Source organism: Phascolarctos cinereus, unplaced genomic scaffold (assembly GCF_003287225.1).
Source record: "Phascolarctos cinereus isolate Bilbo 61053 unplaced genomic scaffold, phaCin_HiC Scaffold_4;HRSCAF=312, whole genome shotgun sequence".
In the NCBI taxonomy this organism is placed as follows: Eukaryota; Metazoa; Chordata; class Mammalia; order Diprotodontia; family Phascolarctidae; genus Phascolarctos; species Phascolarctos cinereus.
In genome coordinates this window covers 473,826,066-473,848,247 of record NW_027555847.1, presented here as the reverse complement: position 1 = coordinate 473,848,247, position 22,182 = coordinate 473,826,066, and the positions used below count along the sequence as shown (strand labels likewise).

Here is a 22,182-nt window from a genome sequence, read left to right as displayed (position 1 = left end):
TAAGTTTATGTTTTTGTCCACGATGCACCCAGTGCTCAGCTGGCTAGGCACCAATCTGATATTTCCTAACAAGAGATAATTGTTGAACTGAAGTACAGGCTATACTGAATTACAATTCTAAAGGATATTCTGCATCTTTTAGTTTCTGGCAGGCCAGTCTTGTGTACAAAACCTATTGAAAATATAGCTTCTCTATTCAAGGGAAAATAGATGCACAAACAGCATTAGGTTCCATAAGTGCTCACCATCCACAAACCACATTCATGAGAACGTGGTATACTTCCTACCCCTTCCAACAAGTCCTGAACACATAGGTGGTGGTCATGGCTAGTAGTTGTACCTTGAAACACACCGAGTTGTGAATCTCACTGGCGTATGCAGATAAGTTATATATATATATGTACACAGGAGGGGTACCATAGCATAATGAATAGAAGGCCAGCCATGGAACCAAGAAGGCCTAAGCTCCAATCCTGCTTCTATGGTGTATGTGTGAACATGAGGAAGTTACTTGGTCTCTCAGTGTACCTGAGCAACTTTCTAAAACTGTAAATTACAGATGAGATGCTTCTCTGCATTAGTGAAGGATATTTCTTCACCAAGAGTTCCCCACACTGATGAAATCAGAAATCTAGACCAAAATTTTTTAAAAAGTGTAACACGTGTGTTTTGATAAACATTTTCATTTGCATATAAAACAGAAAAAGTCCCTTCACAGTAAGGAGGCAATTGTTTGCATCTTTTGTGAATGTAGAAAGAAAGAGAATTGCCTTCTTTAGTAATACTGACTTTTGGGGTGTGTGTGTGTGTGTGTGTGTGTGTCAGGGGGGGTGGAATGTGTCTCTATTCTAACATTGCTAATTGATTTTCCCTATATAACTATCCCAAAATAATTTCCACTTTAAGACCTTTCCACACTATGAAAGAAGGAACAGGTCAAGAGAAGCTGTCCATAATGTTAAGAAGGCAGAATTTCTCATTTTGAACATTTTTTGCCTTTCCCCTCCCTTTGCCATCCTTTATCATTTGACACTTTCAGCGAGGACACTTATGGATCTACTATTCAGATAATTGAACAGAGAGTCTTTTACTATCCCACCATTATTACCAAGTGTCATAATGGATGAAGTATGGACCTATCTGAATTTAGTGTCCAATCATTTACACCTGGTAGTCCGTACAGACCATGATAAAATGCATATTTGAAAAAATGAGATATTTTAACAAATGTTTTCCATTTTTGTGAGTTGAATCATTTTTTCTTAAGACAGTTGACAACCTGAGTAAAAAAACCCTCTAAATATTAAGGAAAAAACAGACAACTAAATTTATAGGAAAAAGCTGTTGATTAGAGAAGGAAAGCTTTACCCCCCAAAATAAGACAGAATTTAATTTAGTTGTTATTTGTCCTCCCTGGAGAATTTATACAGTACGATTACTTCAGAGATCAAACTATCAATTTTGAGGATGAAATTTATCAAAATATAACAAGTGTCTATTAGGTAAACAAAAAATTTTGTTCCTCAGGATAATAATGCTATTTAATAATGTTTTAATTGATTTTAAAAGAGGAGGATTAATCAAACCTATTATTTTCTAATGAAAATAACAAATAGGCAAATGCCATATTTTAAATGCTTATCTTCTCATTGTCCCCACCCCCAAACAGTGTTTCTCTGAAAAGCAGTTAATTATCACAAACACAGAAAACCTCAGAACTTCCAACCAAAAGAAGCTTAAGTGGGATATTGTCCTTAAAAAGTATCATAATGGCCTGGATTAGGAGAACTTGTTAAATAATTAAGAAGGCAATGTCTGGAAAAGATATTCTTTCACTTCTATGAAGCATTTTTGCACTAATGTTCGTTCTGTAACTCTGTGGCTAAGTGGATTTATAATGCAGCATTTCTGATGACCCTGATTCAGTCTTAGACACAACAATCAAACAAATCAGCAATCCTGGTTAGGTCATTTATTACTTTTATAACCTTTGGCAATTCATCTAACCTCTCTAGGCCTCAGTTTCCTCATGTGTGAAAGGGGGGAAATGAATTAAGTAATCTCTGAGGTACCTTCCAGCTCTAAATATCTGATACTTTATCAATGAGATGCTCTAGCTAAAAAAGAAAAAAAACCTCCAGCACTAGTGATAGAATAGGCTAATCCAATGTATCAATACCTACATGGTCTGTTATTAAGGGATAAGCATTAGTCCTAAGAATAGCCTAGGAACATGTCATCAGGAAGAGAAAAGTCCTTCTTCTGATGGATCAGAATTTAAGTGGAAATTTTTTCACCATCACAAATATCTCAGATTTGCAAATTTGCAAACAAGTCAAGTTAACACTATATCAACTATACATTATAATATATTTTAAAGTGTACCAATAGACTACCATTTGGATTCCTGTTAAGATGAGATACTAGGGTTTGCATTTCTTTCAATAGTAAATAAATTACAGTGGGTGCCATCTACAGTGACCTTTACTCAATCCTGCATTACATTCTAATATAAAAATCTAGGGAAATGTGACATTAGGGTCCCTCTTTGAGGAGAGTGTACTCCTGGCAAGGTTACCCCAGAACAGTAATCAGTGCAATAGTGATGTGGGTTAAGGTGGACATAACAAATGGAGTCCCCATGGACTTAGTCCTGAGGCTAAGATTAACAATGTGTCAATGGCTTGTGCATGAGGGGAAAAAATTAAGTTGTTTTAAACCAATGAAACTGACTTGGCTCTGTAAGACATTTAGATCATCTGTACAGTTAAAACTGAGAAGATTTCATGCAAAGAGGATGCTGAAATCAGTTTTAATCTAATTAATATCTGCATTAGTTACTGGCTGAAGCCATCCTGGTGGCTCATAATTAGAACTGATATTTATACGGTACATTCAGATTTATGACACCTTTCTACCTGTTTCTCAAAACAATCCTGATGTATGTGCTATGAGTATTAACCCAATTTTAAATAGATGAGGAGTTTGAGGTTAGATTAAGTGATTTTGCCATAGTCCCACAATTAGTACATGCCAGAGGCAGGATGGGAACCCTTGTCTCTTCTGATCCCAAGTCCTGTTCTCCTTCCATCACACCAATTGCCCTTCCTTTCAATTGTATAGATGTTGAAAAAAAAAGGGGAAAGATGAGAAAGTAGAAAAGAGAAATGCGAGAGATAGGGAAGAGAGAAAACAAAAGAAACAGTTTGAGTTCAAATCTGAAAAGGGAATGAAAATGTAAAGAGAGAGAGGGATGAGATAATTACTGGGGGCACTGAGGAAAAAGATCATCCACATGAATCTGGGCATATAAATTACCCTACATCCTTGCTTTGTTCTAGGTTTAATTTCTCCATTAAACAAGATTATTTTCCTATTTAGTTCTTGATCTTTCTTCTGAGCCTCCACGACAATTTTCCATCAACCCCCCTTCCCCCCCCAGGAGAAAATGAATTACTCATTTATCACTTTGGAAAAGATCCTTTTTTTACTTTTTAAATTAACAATCTCAGGCATTATCATGACTAACTAAAAAACTCAGAGAATCCTTGATTCTCTACTTACTGGGAACTCATGCACCACAAAGAAAACTTGTACCTCTGTATTTTTTCCTCCTTTATCTGCTTTTTCTATGGGTTATTTAAATAATACACACACACACATTTGTATATGTGTGTATCCAGCAAAAGATGCCTTAAGAGACCAATATTATTATAGACTTCCTACATGTTTGCCATTAGAACTAGAAATGACATGTCTAGAGACAAAATGGAAAATAACTGGCTAGAGACAATTATCAAGGGAAATAAGACCTAGGAGTCAAAACAGTTTAAAAATTCAACATACATCAACAATTCAACAATTATATTTTCAAAAAAAACTTAGCCGAAGTATGACTTTCAGAAGTCAAGAGTTAATCCTTTTTTCAAAGTCAGTCTCTTTTAGTTCCTCATTAAATTATTGTGCCCAATTCTAATCTACATAGCTTAAGAAAGACAGGGTTGGGGGCAGCTAGGTGGTGCAGTGGATAAAGCTCCGGCCTTGAAGTCAGGAGGACATGAGTTCAAATCCGGTCTCAGACACATGACACTTACTAGCTGTGTGACCCTGGGCAAGTCACTTAACCCTGATTGCCTCACTAAAAAAAAAAAAAGACAGGGTTAAAAAGAAGAGAAGCTAATATAATATGATTAACAGGTTGAAAAGTTGGGCCTTTGAGGAAAGGTTAAAGGAGTTGGGGTTATTTGGTTTAGGGAAAAGACAACTGCAGAATGACTTAATAAATGTCAACTACATGAAATTCATTGTTATTCAAGTATCTGAAGTAAAGATATAGACCTAGTGGGCTAAAATTACAGTAAAAGGTTATGGCTTTACATTAAGTAGGAAATTCCTAAATGGAACACAAATCTTTGATGGCAATTTTACTATTTCTGCAATATTACTTATCACTGCAATTTAATTTAATTAAACATAAACAGGCTAGCAAGGGGAATTGTAGAACCTGTATTTCTTGACAGAAAACCACCTACTTACCCTTAGTGGTTTTAAGTTAGCACAACTTAGAGGCAGAAGGGTTGATTCAATAACTTTTGGAGAATTGCAGACACCTCTGTGAGGAGTGGATTGGAACTGGAAATTGAGAGGTTGGGTTCAAATACTTGCTTTGTCATTACTTTCTGTGTGACCTTGGAAAAGCTGATTAACCTCTCTGGGCCTCAGTTTCCTCATTCATAAGAGATTTATATGAATTCTAAGGTCCTTTCTAGCTCTAAATCTATGAAATATATCTTTTGATCATTTTCTCTTCCATAGTGCAGTGATGAGACAATGTTCTGATTTTCACAGGAAATGTAGAGCCTAATAATGAAACAAACTATTATTTATTCTGGTTTTTAATTTCACTACTTAGTTCAAGAAAAGAAAGCCTCCTGTTTGGTCTGGTGACTACTGAAAGTTGTTCCTAAATGCTTCCATTGAAATTCATCATTTGCTCCAACACTAAAAGGTACTTCCCAAATCAACAACTCAGTGGAGCCCTAGGATAAATCCTAATTACTAAATTTGGAGTTAGCTTTTGAGAAAGAGGACCCTTAAAAGCACCTTACACTTAATTACCTGAGGATACCAATTTCAGAATAAATAAAAAGTTATATTTTCAACAACCTAGAAAAAAATGAAAAGACATCCTATTTCTTTACTCTATTAAGGTGGTTTAGTACATTGTTCTCATGTGCTGCAAAATTCAAAAAAGGATATTTTGTGGAAAAAAAAAGACTGTAATTGCTAAGCACTTGATGAACTGTGTTATAATGCTAAATAATTATTCGCTGCCTTTATTCTTCTGTTAAAGTGGGCAAAATCATTTCTTTTTATTGCTTTTTTTAAAATAAGGAAACAAGCCACTGTGACATCCATTTCATTTTAAACTAATGCTTCTATTATTCCATATCTAAATGGAGCTGACATCATCTGCTCTTTAGTGTCCTAAAAGATCTTTAGCTCTCGTCCACTGTTACATGTTTTATGCATTACATGAAATAAAATACCTCAAGATTTTGAAAATATTTATTTTAAAAACAGCAATCAAATTGTCTGTAATCACATTTTCTGCTCCGCTTTGAAAGCTGCATTATTCAATATGCCAGTGGTCTTTTCCATAATGGCGACATATTAGAAATTCATGCTGCTCTAATACAGCTGAATTCACTGATGTACTGCACTCCCTATAGACCTAAAGAAACACTCATGCTTCAGTTTCATGTGTCTTGCACAGCACCTACTGATGTGATGGTTGTCAAAACAGTTGTACAGTGGTCTTTGAATTCAGAGTGTGTCACGACTATATGCTAAGAAGTGACAATAAATCTGAGCATATACATTATGCTTTGCTTTTGTTGCCAGGGGAAAAATAGAGCATTTGGGAAATAAATCCCTCAATTTTATTGCTTTTTAACATTTTTTCCATTTTTAAACTTCAAAACTGGACATTTGAAGCATTCGGAGAAATTGCGATCTCTTTGTTGCTTTTTCATTGTAAACTTTCTATAACATGTCATTAGGAACCACACTCCACGAAAAAGCCTTGTTTCTAAATGGAGCCTTTCAGTGATTGCCTTCTCAAACTTTGCAAGGGTTCCCTTTGTGTGAGCGAGGGGTTGTGGCTTGCACAAAGAGCAAGCAATCACTACATGTAGGCCAAGCAACAAAGCTGGGATGACTTTGTACAAGTCTGCATTTCCCTGTGGACCAAACCTAGTTAAACCAAACAGTGAATGTGTTTCTATGTGTGTGGGGGTGGGGTGGGTGGGAAAGACAAATAAATCCTAAAAACAAATGCACAAATTGAAGAACTCGATTTTAGGTTCAAGAGTCAAAGATTTTTCACATAAGCCATGAATAATTAATGGGGATCTTTTTTTTTTTTATTCACCTTTCTACAAACCAGCCCAAAGACTTGGAACAAGCCACTAATTTTTTCTGTCCTGCCACACATGGGGAAAGCAAAAAAAAAAAATGGCAAACAATACAAAGCAATAAGAAGCCAGGTCGGTCCCAACTGCAGAATAACAACTACTCTTTCACATGAAATGATCCTTTAAGGACTCTCAGATATCTCATTAGCCTACAAAGCCTCTCTGAAAGGCAAGTCATTACAAAGAAATTGAGGAAAGGAAAGTATAGTACAGTGAGGTTAAGTCACTAGGTGACAAAGTCAGTCAGTGAAGCCAGGATCAAAGTTTTTGACATCCCTAACTAATGATGTCATTTCAATGGATTCTCTGCACAGGAAATTTATCAACAAATCATAATGACATTTAACAATCAATGCCAATAACTAAAAAATAAAATAAAATAATTTTAAAATATGAAAAGTTATCTTCCTGTCCTCATCTACCCACCCCTAGTATTGAGGAAAAACATCTTTTTGAAAGGGTTTAGCTTTGACTTGGAGAACTAGAACTAATAACCACTTACCTTGCTCTAAATAGCTCTAGATATTCTAGCCTGTTTGACAGTCCATGCCCTATCAGAGGTTGGGAATGGAGTATCTCTCTAATATTGCACCTATCAACCATGTAAAAAACTCAATTTCTTGAATCCCTTAAAGAGGAAAGAGGGCTCTTCAATGATTATGTAACATATGTGGTAGCACACCCCAGAAGAGAAAAACTCAGGACAGCGCTAAAAAGCTGGGAGGGAGTAAGGGGCTGGGGAAGTAGGATAGTTTGGAAGGAAGGAGAAATATAAGAACGTAGAAACTTCATGGTAGCATATGGGAAACTTATTCTCAGGGTCACATTGTTTTTTGTTTTGGTTTTGGTTTTGGTTAGGCAATGGGGTTAAGTGACTTGCCCAAGATCACACAGCTAGTAAGTGTTATGTGTCTGAGGCTGGATTTGAACTGAGGTCTTCCTGAATCTAGGGCCTGTGTTCTATCCACTGTGGCACCTAGCTTCCTCAAAGTTGTTTGTTTTGACAGATTAAAAGAAACTAGTGCATTGATTAGTCAAGAAGTCAATTAGCAAAATCATACAACCTTGGCTGACTTTTGCAAGTAGATCAGCTAAAGACTTGTGGAGTTGGATTCAAAAGATAATCATTTGAATAATGATTTTTCCAATTGATGGATGTTTGATAATTTAAAAATGATAATCTTTCTTGATCTCGTTTTCTCATCTGTGAAATGGAAGTAATGATAATTGCACTACAAGTCTCAAAGGTCTGTTGTAAATGAAGCATTTTCAATAAGTGGTAAGCATTTATGAAATGCCTACTATGTACAAGTCATTGCTCAATGTTAGGAGTACAAGGACAAAATTGAAAAACACCCCTTGTCTTTAATGACCTTACATTCTACTATTGAATGGAACACATAAACAGGTAAGTGAATACCAGATAATTTGATGACACAGAGTGCCACAAAATCCGTGGAGGTCAGAAAAGGCTTCTCCATAGGAGCTGATACCTGGGAGAGGGAAGCTAAGGATTCTAAAAGGTAGAGGTGAAGAAGGTGTGCATACCCGGAAGGGAGGAAAAGCCTTCCAAAGACATGCAGTCAGAAAATAGAGTGTGAAATTCAGGGAAGAGGGAGGAGGAAATGAGACAGCATTGTACAGTAGAAAAAACACTGGATTTCAAGTCAGGAGACCCAAGTTTAAATCCTAGCTCTCCTATATACTACCTGTGTGACCTTGGGCAAGTCAATTAACCTCTTAGTCTCATTCTCTCCCCTCAATAATTGGGTTAGATTCAATGAAGTCCCTTTTGGTGCTAATTCCATGATGTTATAAAGTGGCCCAATTTGGTGGTAACATAGAACTTGGAAGGAAGGAGTATGTAAAATTAGCTTAAAAAGAAAGATTGGAGCTACACCATAAAGGGCTTTAAATGCTGGCCTGAAGAACTTGAATTTCATCCCAGAGGGAGCCAGTCAGACACGTGATTTAGCAATGCTAATTTATATCAGTTGTGTGGAGGATGGATTAGGAAGGGATTAATTAGACTGAAGGTGGGGAGACCAAACAGGAGGCTACTGAAATGGAGCAGGTGAGGGTTGCTAAGAGTCTGAACTGGGGTGGTGGCTATGTGAGTGCCAAGAAGGGTAGGAATAGAAGAAATGTTTTGGGAGTGGAATTGAGAAGAACAGGCACCTGGATATGTGAGGGTCAGGGACTGGGAAGAGTCAAAGATGACTCCATGACAGTGGGCCGGTGTGACTGAAAGGTTTGTGGGGCCCTCAACAGAAATGGAGAATGCAGTTTTAGAGCATTAAAGAAATGTGATTCAGTATTTTTTTGCAGGCTCCTTGAACTACATAGTATTCCATTTACTGATTAGCCTGGATGGGATAAAGGACAAGTATTAGTTGAGGATGAATGAGAGAAATGTTCTGTAAGGATTTAGGAAAACTATAGACTCGGTGAATGACTCTATATGACATGAAATATTGGACTGCCTCTACTTTTCTTTTTCTTAATCTTTCTGTTTAGCATTAATTAGAAAAATCCCACGATACGGAATCTGTGGCCTTTATATCTTTTTGTGAGTGAAACCATTTTCTAAGGCAAATCCCAGGAAAAAATATATACATTTGAATTAGGCTAAAAATACTTAATTATGCTGCATTGATTAAAAACCTAACTGAGAAGATATAAATGTAATGCTGCTAAAATCTAGGGGGACTTCTTTATTAACAGTGGTGATGCTGCTCTTTAATCCAATTAAAGTTATTTGCCCTTATGCACAAATGCATGTAGGCTATATTCTATATTCAACTAGCCATTTACAGTCAGAGCTTATGGAAAGGACATTATTTCATGCTCTGCATGGTGGCTTTGAGGAGTTTTTGCTCATATTGTGTGTGAGCTTTTGAGAGGAGATTTGAAAGGAAAGTACTAGGTTCCTTCCAGGCCCCTTTTACTGTTTAATTTCATCAGCTTTTCGTTCAGTGTTTGCATAAGCAGTTTGGTCAGAAATTGTGAGCTATTCACCAGAGTGTCTCAGTTATTGGCAGGCAAGTCACTGTAGTTCTATAGCTAAATATTTTGGATCACATCAGTCATGAGTACCAGTAAAAGGTCCAAAGACTTAGAATTAATTTGAGTAAATTCTCCTCAAGCATGGCTTGAAAATGCTTTTGAAAAATCTCTTATTTCCAAAGCACTTTTCGAAGCAAATAATCCTTTAAAGAGTTATAAACTTCCAAGGTGTGAAAATGGAGGGTCATCTACCTTGACATTTGTATTCTTCTAGGGACTTAGGTGAATGTGAAAATAGGTTAGCAACATATTGTTTGTCTCCTTTTTTAATGTCCTCAAATCTAGTCTAGGCTTCCAAGGCCTCTTAAATACCTCCAAGGAGTTCTTCTCTACCATTGATAAAAAGTAAGTTCTCATATACACCAAAATGTTTAAAAGACCATCTTTTGTGATAGCAACAAATTGAAAATAAAGTAGATGTCCGTCAATTGGAGAATGGCTAAACAAATTGTGTTACATGAATGCAATGGAATACTGTTGTGTTGCAGGAAACAAAGAATATGATGAATACAGAGAAACCTAGAAAGATTTACAAGAAGTGATATAGAGCAAAGTGAGTAGGGTCAAGAAAACAAAAATACAGAATGACTACAACAATATAAATGGAAAGAATAACCACCAAGCAATAAAAAATGAATGTTGTGAATTACAAAGGACAAACATGGCTCCAAAGAAGAGATATGATTAGGCACTGCTCCTCCACCCCTTTGAAGAGGTATGAGGTCCCACGGGTATGATACACTGCACATACATTCAGACTATTTTAATGCATTGATCAGTTTTACTGATTTTTTTTCTCATATTTTTTTCCTTTAAAAAATATGTATTAAATGAAATGGCTTTCTGGGAGAGAGAAGAATACTGTTGAATATTTGATAATGTGAAAAAAAGAAGTTCAATAAAAAGTTATTTTTTTAAAAAAGAACTTTTCCTTCCTCCTGACTGCTTCCTTCTCTGCATTCTTATGATATTTGTGTTCTTGCTAATTGAATCTAGCATTATTTTTGCCCATTTAACAAAATTATAAGCTTTCTGAGGCAGGGGCCATATCTTACTAATAGTTAATAATAATAGCTAACATTTATATAGCCTTCACTATATGTCAGGTACTGCACTAAGCGCTTTACAATTATTATTTCCTTTGGTCTTTACGACAATCCTGGGAGGTAGGTGCTCTTATTATCCTAATTTTACAGATGAAGAAACTGAGGCCAACAGAAGTAATGTGACTTGCCCAGAGTCACACAGCCAAGTGTCTGAGGCTGGATTTGAACTCAAGTCTTCCTGACTCCAGGCCAGACATTCTATCCACTGTGCCATCTAAGCTGTCTCTAGGTAGCTATTACTATTTCTTCAATAGTTTCTTCAGCACCTAAAGACCAAAGTAGGCTTTCAGTAATTGACAAGTTATACTTGGATTAAGGACAAGATGTGAAGAACTTTCTAAAAGGAATGTTGGTAAGTGGAAGAGAATTCCTTATTCATTAACTTTCTCTTTTCTTTAGATTCCTATTGAACTTTTACAGCTTATTTTGCTGCATGTAATTAGCAAAAAGCTTGTACTTCAGCCTTGGCAAAGATCTCAATATAATATAGACTTTTTCATCCTTGCATCATGAACTAAAGTGATTTTGGAATTTCACTAAAAGCCCAAGCCTATCGATAGCAGACCACACCACCATACATCAAAAAATGAATTCAGTATAGAGGATTGAATATGTGCCATCAGCTAGAACACCCCAAGACATAGCCAAACAGAATTATCTGGCAGGGAAAGCCTCTTGGTATCACTCCACAGGATGTTCTTTTGTGTCCACCTGTGTATTAGAAGTTCAGGTGTACTAGCCAAGATGTTTTATTTCCCAGAATGTTATTTCTACCCACTATCCTGGTATTGAAAATTCTACAATTTGATATTTGTTTTTCAACCTTAAGCAAAATGGAACTTTGTCCCTTGGGGAAAAAAAATCCTTGGAAGAAATAGCACTTAGTCATCATTTACATTTTAGTATGAATTAATTTATTAAAACTTCTGCTGAGAGCAGACTTTTGAGAGAGGATGTGTTATGAACCCAGGATAATTTAATATACTGTTTGGAGTATTATGTAATCATTTACTACTTACAACATGATTAAAGAATTTTTATTGTGAATCCCTTGGACAAGTGGTATCAAAGTCAAATAGAAAATTTCCTGCTAGCTGCATATTGATTTAGAAATTCACAAATTTAACATTATTTATGTTTTATTATATTTTTATCTATTTTATTAAACACTTCCCAATTTCATTTTAATCTGATCCAGAAAGTGACTTTGACACTTCTGCCTTGGACCACTAAATGGTAACCACTGCTTTAGTGGAAAGAAAACAGAAGACTTTGTTTTGACTGTCACTTGTCACTTATGTGACTTCAAGAAAGTCATTTACATGCTCTGTGCCTCAATATCTTTATATGTGAAATGGAAATAATGATGATGAAGATGATGATAACAGTAATACCTACATCACTTATACTGCAGGGATGTTATGAAGCTTAATGAGAAAATGTTGAAAAAGCAGTGAATTTGGAGTGAGGAGATCTTGGTTTGAATCCTACCCCTGTCACTATTGGAGTGACCTTAGACAAATCACTTTATGTTTTTAATCCTTCATTTCCTCATGTATAAAATGATGAGGGTGGACTATATGGCTTCTCAGGGCCCCTTCTAGCTCTAGATATATGACACTATGATGATGTAACTGAAAATAATAGTAGCAACATCAGAATTTAGATTAAATGCTATTCCAGGCTTAGTTTCAGAGAATCACTTCTCTTCTCTTGGTAGAAAAGTGGCAAACTATGGGTACTGAATGCTGAATATGCTGTCAGACATAGTCATGGTGTTGGCTGGTTTTTACTTAACTTTCCTTTTAAGGCTTGTATGGAAGTTATAGAAAATAACTGTAGTATTAAAAAACCACAAAAAAATTATCAAACATTTTTAAATGAGAACATATAATATAGCTAAAGTTATCTGTAAACTATAAAACACATAAATGTCAGCTGTGATTATTATTATTAAATTATTGGAAATTTTAGGACATACCAAGTTGGTAATATGAAGGAAGAGAAATCAAGTTAATGTAAATGAGAAGAAAAAGTTAATTTTGTGGCTTAGAAATAAATGACTCATTTTTTCCCCTAGGAAATGAAAGTGGGTATTTCCAGAAAAAAAAAGATTTTATATAATATCCCTTTATCTCACATGGTTTGTAAACTCTTTGATGGTTTGTAAACTCTTCCTGATGGTAATCCCCCAAAAGAGTTCCACCCATGTTTGGAAAATGGCAGCATCAAAGGAATAATTAAATAATCTTCAAAATATTTAAGTTCTAGTTTGTTTGTTTTGAAAGTGTAATTATTTACTACTCATTCTCCTAGGCAGGGTCTCCTGAGCTGGAATAATCTGGAGAAGTTGTTCAGTGATATTGAAAGTCTTTGTAGGCAATGCCACCCCCACCCCCAAATCAGTTTGGATAAAAAAATTGCATATAATTCCATGCTCAACCATGGAGAAAAGGTATAGTCTATGTTCAGCCAGTCAACAAACATTTATTAAGCAACTACTATGTGCCAGACAGTGTACTAAAACATGAAGGATAAAAAAAAATCTATTTTCTAAAAGACTTAATTATAGCATCAAATAGAAATCCAGTAGAACATCTTTTTCTATCTGTATCAGAATAATCTGACTGAAAACTCAATTTATTTAGTTAAGACTAGATAACCAAGTAATCTATCTGACAGTCAAAATGCATTAATGATTCTGGTAATAAAAATGTTGCCTAGAAGAGTTATTGTGCTTAAAATTAACAAGTTAATCAATCAGATCATTCTGACCATAATAGCACAATTAAATAGATTTATAGATAGTTCCACAAATAAGCAAAAAAAAAAGGATTATTGTCACAAAAGAGAAAGATATCTAGAAGCAAGTTGCAGAGATCTGTGGTCCTTCACCCTGTCCTACTGTATTACTCAGTGAAGACAAAAAAGAAGCATTCTTATCAAGTCAGTGGATAACATAAAGCTTGTAGAGATAGTTCACACATTGGATAACAGAATAAAGATATTACCTCAACAGACTAGAATGACAGACCAAAACTTAAAAATATGAATTCTAATAAAGACAACTTTAAAAGCCTCCATTTAGGTTAAAAAAATCAATTAAATGAGTACAGGGTGGGAGAGACCTGGCTTCTGTAATATGTGAAAAAGGGGGTCTCTGTGTGATAATAAACTTGGCAATATGAGCTAACATTGCTTTTAAAAAATAATGCAATTCTTGGACTGCATAGGAAAACAAACAAAAAGCCCATCATATCCAGATCAAGGAAGATATAATTAACTGTGCCACCATACTTGGTGCTAGGCAGATTTAGTCAAACTAATGTTATTTAGATCCTCTAGAATATTATTTTCAGAATGATATGACACATTTTAGGCATGACGCATAACACACGGCAAACCAGACTGTATTTGATAGAGGTGACCAGCATGATGAGAGATTTGGAAACCATGTTCTAAGGAACAGCTGAAGAAACTAGTGATATTTGGGGTATGGCAACTTTCTTCAAATATGTGAAGGGCTATCATGTGGAAATGAGATTAGAATTATTCTTTCTAACTCTTGGCTTCAGAGGGCAGAACTAGGACCAATGAATAAATTACAGAGACATTTTTTCGCTTAAAGTAAGAAAGAAAATTCTAACATCTATAGCTATCCAATAGCAGAATGGACTATGTTAAAAAATAGTGACATTTCCTGTCAAAGGACATAGGACATATTAAAATAAAGGTGAAATGACCATTTGTCAGAGTTGTTGTTCCAAGGATTAAGTATATGGTTAATTAGAATATCAGACTAGAGGATGCTAAATTCCCTTCCACCTCTAGGATGATAATATTCTACGATAATAAGCTCACCAATCCTGTATTTAGGATTTCTAATACTTATATCAACATTTGAAATAAATAATATTCAAAGAGAATTAAGAAAAATGATATAATAAGAAGAACATATGAAACAATACTGATGGTTTCACTTTGACTTTTGATAAAGAATAGATAGAAAATCACTTTAGCATTTTGCAGAATATAGTACAGAAATATAGGTCATTTGGTAAACATTTTAAGCAGTTGTCAGTACTTCTGGTTTCATAATACCATTTTACGATCATTTTAGAAGTCTCACTGACTAATCCAGCTCACCACCACCTCGCTCCATATCCCCAAATGGGTAAAGGTTCTTACCACAGAAATGGAGTTTGAAAGCAGTGTTCCATCTTGGCCCAGCATGTTGGATACAGTAATTTCAGGTAGGTTCATATTTTGTGGATGGAATGGAAGCAGCCCATTATGGTTCATTGGATGACAAAGAGGGTGGTAACCAGACTCTACCTCATTCAGATGCACCAGCGAGTGGTCAGGTAGTGAAGGGGGTGTAATTGGAGGAATGTTAAAGTCTTCACTTTCAAGACTTGGGCCAGGGTAAGACTGTTAAATGAAAATAAGAATATTGTTGAAAATCATCACACACATGAGCATGCCCTCATATAACCCGCTTATATGTTACTTCAGGCAGTAGCATCAATTTACCGAAGGGAACATTTCAAACACTCATAGATTCTTCTGTTGCAGTTTGGCTATTATGCATGGAGGGAAAGTGCCTCAGAGGCATAAGCCTGTCTGGTATGCACATAATTTCCATTAGGCAGGTTTTTTTTTCTCCCCAAAAGCTGAAATCAAACAGATTTCAAGGGTCCCATTAAATTTTTCCAGAGTCTTAATCTAGCTGAATACCTTTTTTCATGGGAATTGTGGGGAAGGAAGGCAATTTATAAAATTAATGTTTGATCAAATGTGCTTTATAGGGCTCCCTACAGCTCAGATCATGGGCTGTAATAAAATGAATTCCAGAAACTTTTAGGTTTTCAAAAAACCCATATACTCACCTTTCTACTGGAAACAAACAAACAAACAAACATAATAACAATAGAGATGTTACTTGTGTATACTGTGGTATAGCTGCATTGAAAGCATGATATACAAAAACAAAAATAAACAAAACATAAATAGTGTCACAATTGAAATTAAGATAAACTGAGGCACAAGCTCCAAGCATAATCAAATTATTAGCAAAGCATAAATTTGCCAACATACAGGGTCTCAGCCTCCTCAGCAAACTAAGACTACAAATGAGAGCTAATGGATCATTTTTATAGACAAAAGGAGGAGCATCCAAATAAATAGAGGGCAACTTCATAGATGGGGAAGACAAGATTATTGCTACAAAATTAGATGCACCATAGACACGGCAAACAATTCGATTGGCTGGAAATCAGGAATGCAGGGATAGCCACAACCTCTCCTTCCATCTTGCTTGGAAATTCTAATTGATTAGTCTACCTACAAGAATAATGGTACATATAGAGATAACAGATTTCCTTTAATTGTACAAGGACAAGTAGTGGTATAGAGATAACAGGTTTCTTTTAATTAAAGTGATTTATAGGAAAACTGAACTTTTAAACTCAGAGAGGAAGAAACTGAACTTCTGAACCTATGAACTTCCAAACTTAATTCAAAGACAAAGAAATATGACTTAGGCGGTTATATAAAATAGTGACAGAGATACAGAATAGACTCAATTACAAAATGGAATCAATTTTTATTTTCTCAATAGGAAGGCCTATTTTTAGCTACAAATTCAAATGGAGATAAGTTTTCTTGGTTTCATACTATTAACATTCATTTCTATGAATTCTTTTCCTTGGGAATCAAGTCAAAACTAAATACTGCAGTTAACCTAAATTCATTTTACATATTTTAGAAAATAGTAATAATACAAATTAAGGTATAGGAATTAATCAGTGAAATAACAACTATTGATATTTTTGCTTTTCTCTGGAAAGTGTCATCAGAGAAAATGATGGTACTGGAAAGGTATTTGGGAGATTCTAGCTCAAAAGCGAAAATGGCAATATTCAAAGAGAATTAAGAAAAATGATATAATAAGAAGAGCATATGAAACAATACTGATGAACATATCTATGGACAAACATGTTTACTTGGAGCAGGTGGTATTCTAAGGAGAGATAATTTCAGTCCCAATATTTTCATGCAGCCTATTATTTGACTTGAGAGAAGCTTTCCAGTCTTCAGGATCATCAGTAATATAATGTAACATAACACTGCATGCTGAGATAGGCAAGATTTTCAATGGTCATGCAGGAGGGCAGCCAGAAAGTGAAAGCCAAAGACAGTAGTTAGAAGGTAGTCATTGGGAGCTCTGCCATTAAGCTTCATGCAATTGCATCCAAGAGCCTGGGGTTATTTTCTCCAGATGGTGTCTATTTGTCTAACAGAAAGAAAATCTTTGAATTGCACTTGCTAAATGTTTTACAAGTTCTGATATATTTATTTAGGTGCTGCTAGAAGACATGATTAAATGAAGAGCTACTAGTAACATCTGGAGCTGAGGCAGGTCCTGAAGAGCAGGGGTGTGTGTGTGTGTGTGTGTGTGTGTGTGTGTGTGTGTGTGTGTGTGTGTGTGTGTGGAGATTCGAGAGAGTTTGGAGGAAGGAATGAAGGAGAATCTTAATTCAGCTCTGTAGACTGAATCTTAAAATGTAAAAACCAACAAGAAATGACCAGATGTAATGTTTTCCCTATTTCTTAGTTATTTCAAAAGCTTAGAGTGCATGCCATTAATTTGAGGAAATACACTGTTAGTGATATGTATAATTTTAAATTTAATTCTTGCTTGTCATCAACTAGATTACCTTCAGGCTCTGGGTTTCTGAACTTGTGCTAATTTTCAGGGCTGCTTTGGGCTTTGGTGTGGTTTTAACATGAGCAGTGGCAGGAAGGGTGGTCTAATAGAGGGGAAGTAGATTTTCTCTTTTTGCAAAGGGGGAATTTTACATAGAACATGTAATTGCTGTATACTGAAGCAGTATCTGAGTCTTCTCCCAGCACTTCTCTCCCTTAATCTTATATTTATGTGGAAGGCTATGTTAATATTTGGGTTTCTTATCTTTGAATCATAGACTTTTAAAGTTGAAAGAGGTGACCTTGGAGGTCATTTAGTCCTACTTGAAGCATGAATCCTCTCTTATCAAAGTGGCATGTTTTGGATTTCATGATGTTTATCTTTATGTAGCTATGGGGAAAAAAGGGGTTGCTGTTTGATCCTTCACTGAATGAGGCAAAGCACTATAATAACAAAGAGAAAATAAGGTTCTGGTTTTAAAAAGAGATACTTAAACCTATGAAAATACTCAATGATACTCTCTCTAGTGTATGGTGTCTTTCTGTAATAGAATTTCCCTGGTAGTTAGGTTTTAATTTGTGGTGTTTCAAAGGGAGGTTTAATTGGTATCACTTTACATTCAGTGATAACAATTGTACTGCAATTTAACTCAGCTACATGGTTATTTTCATGTAATTACACATTAACTTTATTTAACCCATGTAATTACATACCAGAACCGCAGATTCCACAACTTAACCAGAAATGGGTAGTTAGAGTGATCATTAAATATAACTGTACAAGGTTACTAAGCAGCTTCTACTTGTGACAAAGAAAATTTTTTGAAAATTATGATAGAGTTATTTGGTACAAGTCTGTTACAGTATAATTGGAGCCATGTAATTATATAGTGGCATTTATACCTAGATGTACCAATACTGACAAAGAACTAACTATGGTGTCAGATTAACTTTACTGGAAATCTTTATATGTGTGTGGAAATGAATTAGGAAATCTATAAAAATGTCTTTGTAAGACACATCTGTCCTATGATAAAGGTTTTATGAAACTAACAGAGCTAAGTTCCATGTTAACCACATTTTGCTGGGTTTTTTAGGGAACACAGAGTTAAAAAGGATGTTAAAGACAATTTAGTCTGATTCCTTATATTACTGATGAGGACACTGAGGTCACACTCAAGGTCACACAAGTAAATAGATAAGCTAGGGTCCAAACAAGTTCTCAGGCTCCAAATAGAATGTCCTTTCCACTAGACCAAATTTCTTCTGTACATCTCAAAGTCATAATGATGATGACAATTCTTTTGAGGGTTACAAATAAGTTAAAAGGATGATTAAGGCCATGTGGCTTACAAATTTCCATTTTACATAAGATTGACTAAATGCCTTCTATTCCCTGAACATTTGAATTTGTCAGTTGACACCATGATGCTATTTGTTGATGTTCGGAGGTATAAGCAACCAATCAAATGCATCAAGTGAGAGATGATTAGTTTGTAGGAAGCAGTAAGAACCAGAGGGTTATTTGACATCTGATCCTTCACTTTGGTACCTCACTATGGCTATTGCTGGACTATGGTACAAAGTGCAGCCTGAGCTATGTTCCATGACTCTGAGGGAAGAACATTCCCATTAGAACCATCGTGAAATCACAGATCTCTTTTGTCTTTCAGTTCCTTTTTTCATTATTGCTATTGGAGAATGGCAACAAAAACAACAGATAGTTCACGTTTTATGGCACTTCATGCTTTTTAATGTACTTTCCTCACAACAACTTTGTGAGGTAAGAAGTGTAAGAATGATGATCCTCAATTTGCGAAGAGATCAAAAGATTTGCCCAGCTATAAATTTCAGAACTAGAACTTGAATCAAAGTCTTTTCAGGAGGTGTAGAGTTTCTGCACAGTTTATAACTTCAGGATTTTTTTCTCTACAGCTAGAACTCTTGAACAGGGCATCTGTTTGAGAAAGCTTTGGAGTGAGGGAATGGAGGGAGGAGAGTGCTTATACAGGCAAAATGATGATGATACCTGACCTGCTAGGGCTGCTGAGGTTCAAGGCAGGCAATTTTGTATTGATAACAGTAATTAAAAAAACATTTATTAAGTGCCTACCCTGTGCTAAGGACTCTGCTAAATGCAGGGATACAATGGCAAAAAAAAAAAGTTACTTCCCTCAAGAAGCTTACAATCTAATAGGTATGAACATATGGGTAGAGTTTCTAGGGCTGAAGTCAGTTCCCAGGAGTGAGCAAAAAAACCCCCCAAAACAAAAACAAACAAAAACAGAAGGCAGACCTCTAATAAGCAGTTAGCACAGAACAGAAAGGCAGGAGAACTGGCAAGCAGAGAACAGGACTGTGGACAGCTCAATGGGAGTGAGAGTCTTTCTAATTTGAAGCTTTTATCTTTTTATCTGAAGTTATAAGGAGTTTGAAGGACCATTACCATGTTAGTACGAGTTCTATGTTCCCATATTGTTGAGAGAAGGGGTTATTATACCTGGACTTTTAAGTATCTGTGTCACACAGAAAAATATGCAAAATCATTTCCATTCTATGTAAAAAAACATCTTTTTTATCTTTAGTGATCATCTCTATCTCTTTCTTAGTTCAGATTTTGCCCCTAGACACAGTTATGTATCTACCTTTTATAAATTTGTCTAGGGGGAGAATATTCCTTAACCATATTCTTCTGAAAATTTTTTTTGGTAACTCATTTAATATTTAGTCTGTGTATCCATTTTGAGCTTACTGTGGTATACAGAGTAATATGGTGGTCTGAATCTAATTTTTGCTAAATAGCATTCTAGTTTTCCCATTGATTCTTGTCAAATTGGGAATATGTGACCAAGTATAGCTTAATTTGAGGTCCAGAAGTGCTACTTTCCCTTCTTTCTTACTTTTTCCCATTTCTTCCCTTTAAATTCTAGATCTTGTCATTCCAAATGAATTTGGTCATTATTTTATTTAAGTTTTTAAATTAATCTTTTGGTATTTTAATTGGTATTGCACTAAGTATATAATTTAGGTAATATCATCATTTTCATTATATTGGTTCTATCCAGTCATGAGCAATGAATATCTCTCCAGTTCTTTAAACTGCTCATTATTTTTTTTGAAGAACATTTTGTAATTACACTAAAACAAGCCTTTCATATGCCTTGGTAGATTGATACCTAGATATTTGATGCATTTTACAGTTATTTTGTAGGGGACTTCCATTTCTATTATTTCCTCCTGGATGTTGTTTCTTCCCCTTCCCCCAGAAAGGGGAATACAAAGAAGTCTTCAAACAATAGGTGGGGAAGCTTAAGTTTAATTCCTGGAAAAATTATATAGCTTATTATCAAAGGAGTGGTTTGTAAAGTGATCATTATAAACTATCCTAGGTTCCTGAAGAACATGTTATGTTAGGCCAATTCATTTCCCTTTACAAAAAGATCACCAGAATGGTATATTGTGAAAGTTCCACATGCATGATATACCTGTATAACTTGTCCTTGTGGGCAAAATGTAGGTATATAAGCTGAATAAAAGTAGAACTGTGAATTTGGAACTGGTTGACCAATCAGACATAAAGAGCAGTGGCATGCCAGAGCCCCTGTTTTTGTCCCTGTACTATTTGATACTTGTCAATGATGTGGACAAAGCCATAGATGACATTTGTTTCACATTTCTGAAAAAAAGGAAATCACTACTGTCCATACTACTACCAGGCACAACTACTACACACTGTTCCTCTATGTGTTAAACTCTGCATTCAAAAATTTACACCATTACTGAGGTTTGTAAACAACTGTATTTTTTCTTTAGCTGGATGTATGTTATCTAGTTATCGATTTCCTGAACTTAATAAAGCAAGTTTGCATTTTAGGGTTATAAATGGCAATGTTAGCTTTATGAATTTATAAAAACATGAGTAATGATGGAAGATTCTGGCTTTATTGAAGAAAAGTTATGAAGACAAGGTTAAACAAGGTCCAGAGATCCAAAGCTGGAAAGATTGTTAGCTCTTCAAGAAACTGGAATTCAGGCTAATGACAATTAAACACAACTGATAACATATATCCTCCAAATTGTCACATGACAAATAAGTATCTGATGAGAGATTTGAGTCCAGGCCTTCTTTTCTCCAAGTCTACTATATTACCTACTAGGAAATAAATTGAATATCAGAATGTGGATACAAAAGATTTTAGCAGGCTAAAAAAAAAACGGCTGAATTTAATGAAATGAAGTTTAATAGGAATAAAATGCAAAAACTTACTTTTGGGTTAAAAAATCAAATGCACAAATACAGGATGAGAGAAATGTGGCTAGATAAGAGTTCATGTGGAAAAAGATCTGAGGGTATTAGTTATCCATATGCTAGCTAACTATAATTCAAGGGTGTGAAATGGCAGCCCCTAAATTATTCTACTCAGGCTACTTAGAAGCAGTGAGTCCAGAAAGAGGGAGATTAGAGGTCTCCTATATTAGAGACTGCCCTGGCTAGATCACATCTGGATTATAGTGTATAGTTCTAGTTATCACATTGTAGGAGGCCTCCTGATGCATTTGAACGTGTCCAGAAAACCAAATGCATTCAGCAATAATCTGCATTTTAGGAAAGCATTTGTTAAAGTCAATTGTGTTCTCACTATTAGCACAGTGGAAAGATTTGAGCTATCACAGAATAACGATAAGGATTCAGATTTGTAGTCATGAATGAGGCAGGATACATTTTAACATGAAATGAGGTCTCTGGTGAGTTGCACCAGGGATCTGTGCTTGGCCTTGTACTACTTAATATTCTTATCTCTGAAAAAAGGCATATATGTATTCAT

At 35.3% G+C, this 22,182-nt stretch overlaps 1 protein-coding gene and 1 long non-coding RNA gene across 5 annotated transcripts in view; one reads left to right on the top strand and one right to left on the bottom strand.

The window, feature by feature from the left end:
* TOX (thymocyte selection associated high mobility group box) overlaps nt 1–22,182 on the bottom strand; it is a 370,938-nt gene that overhangs the window by 157,691 nt on the left and 191,065 nt on the right. For all 4 annotated transcript variants that reach the window (XM_078153395.1, XM_078153397.1, XM_021005919.2 and 1 more), the window contains one exon: nt 14,837–15,079. In XM_078153395.1, the coding sequence (XP_078009521.1) occupies nt 14,837–15,079 (243 nt within the window). The remainder of the gene's footprint in view (nt 1–14,836; nt 15,080–22,182) is intronic.
* LOC110221364 (uncharacterized) overlaps nt 1–22,182 on the top strand; it is a 117,889-nt gene that overhangs the window by 35,542 nt on the left and 60,165 nt on the right. The gene's annotated exons all lie outside the window — the stretch shown is intronic.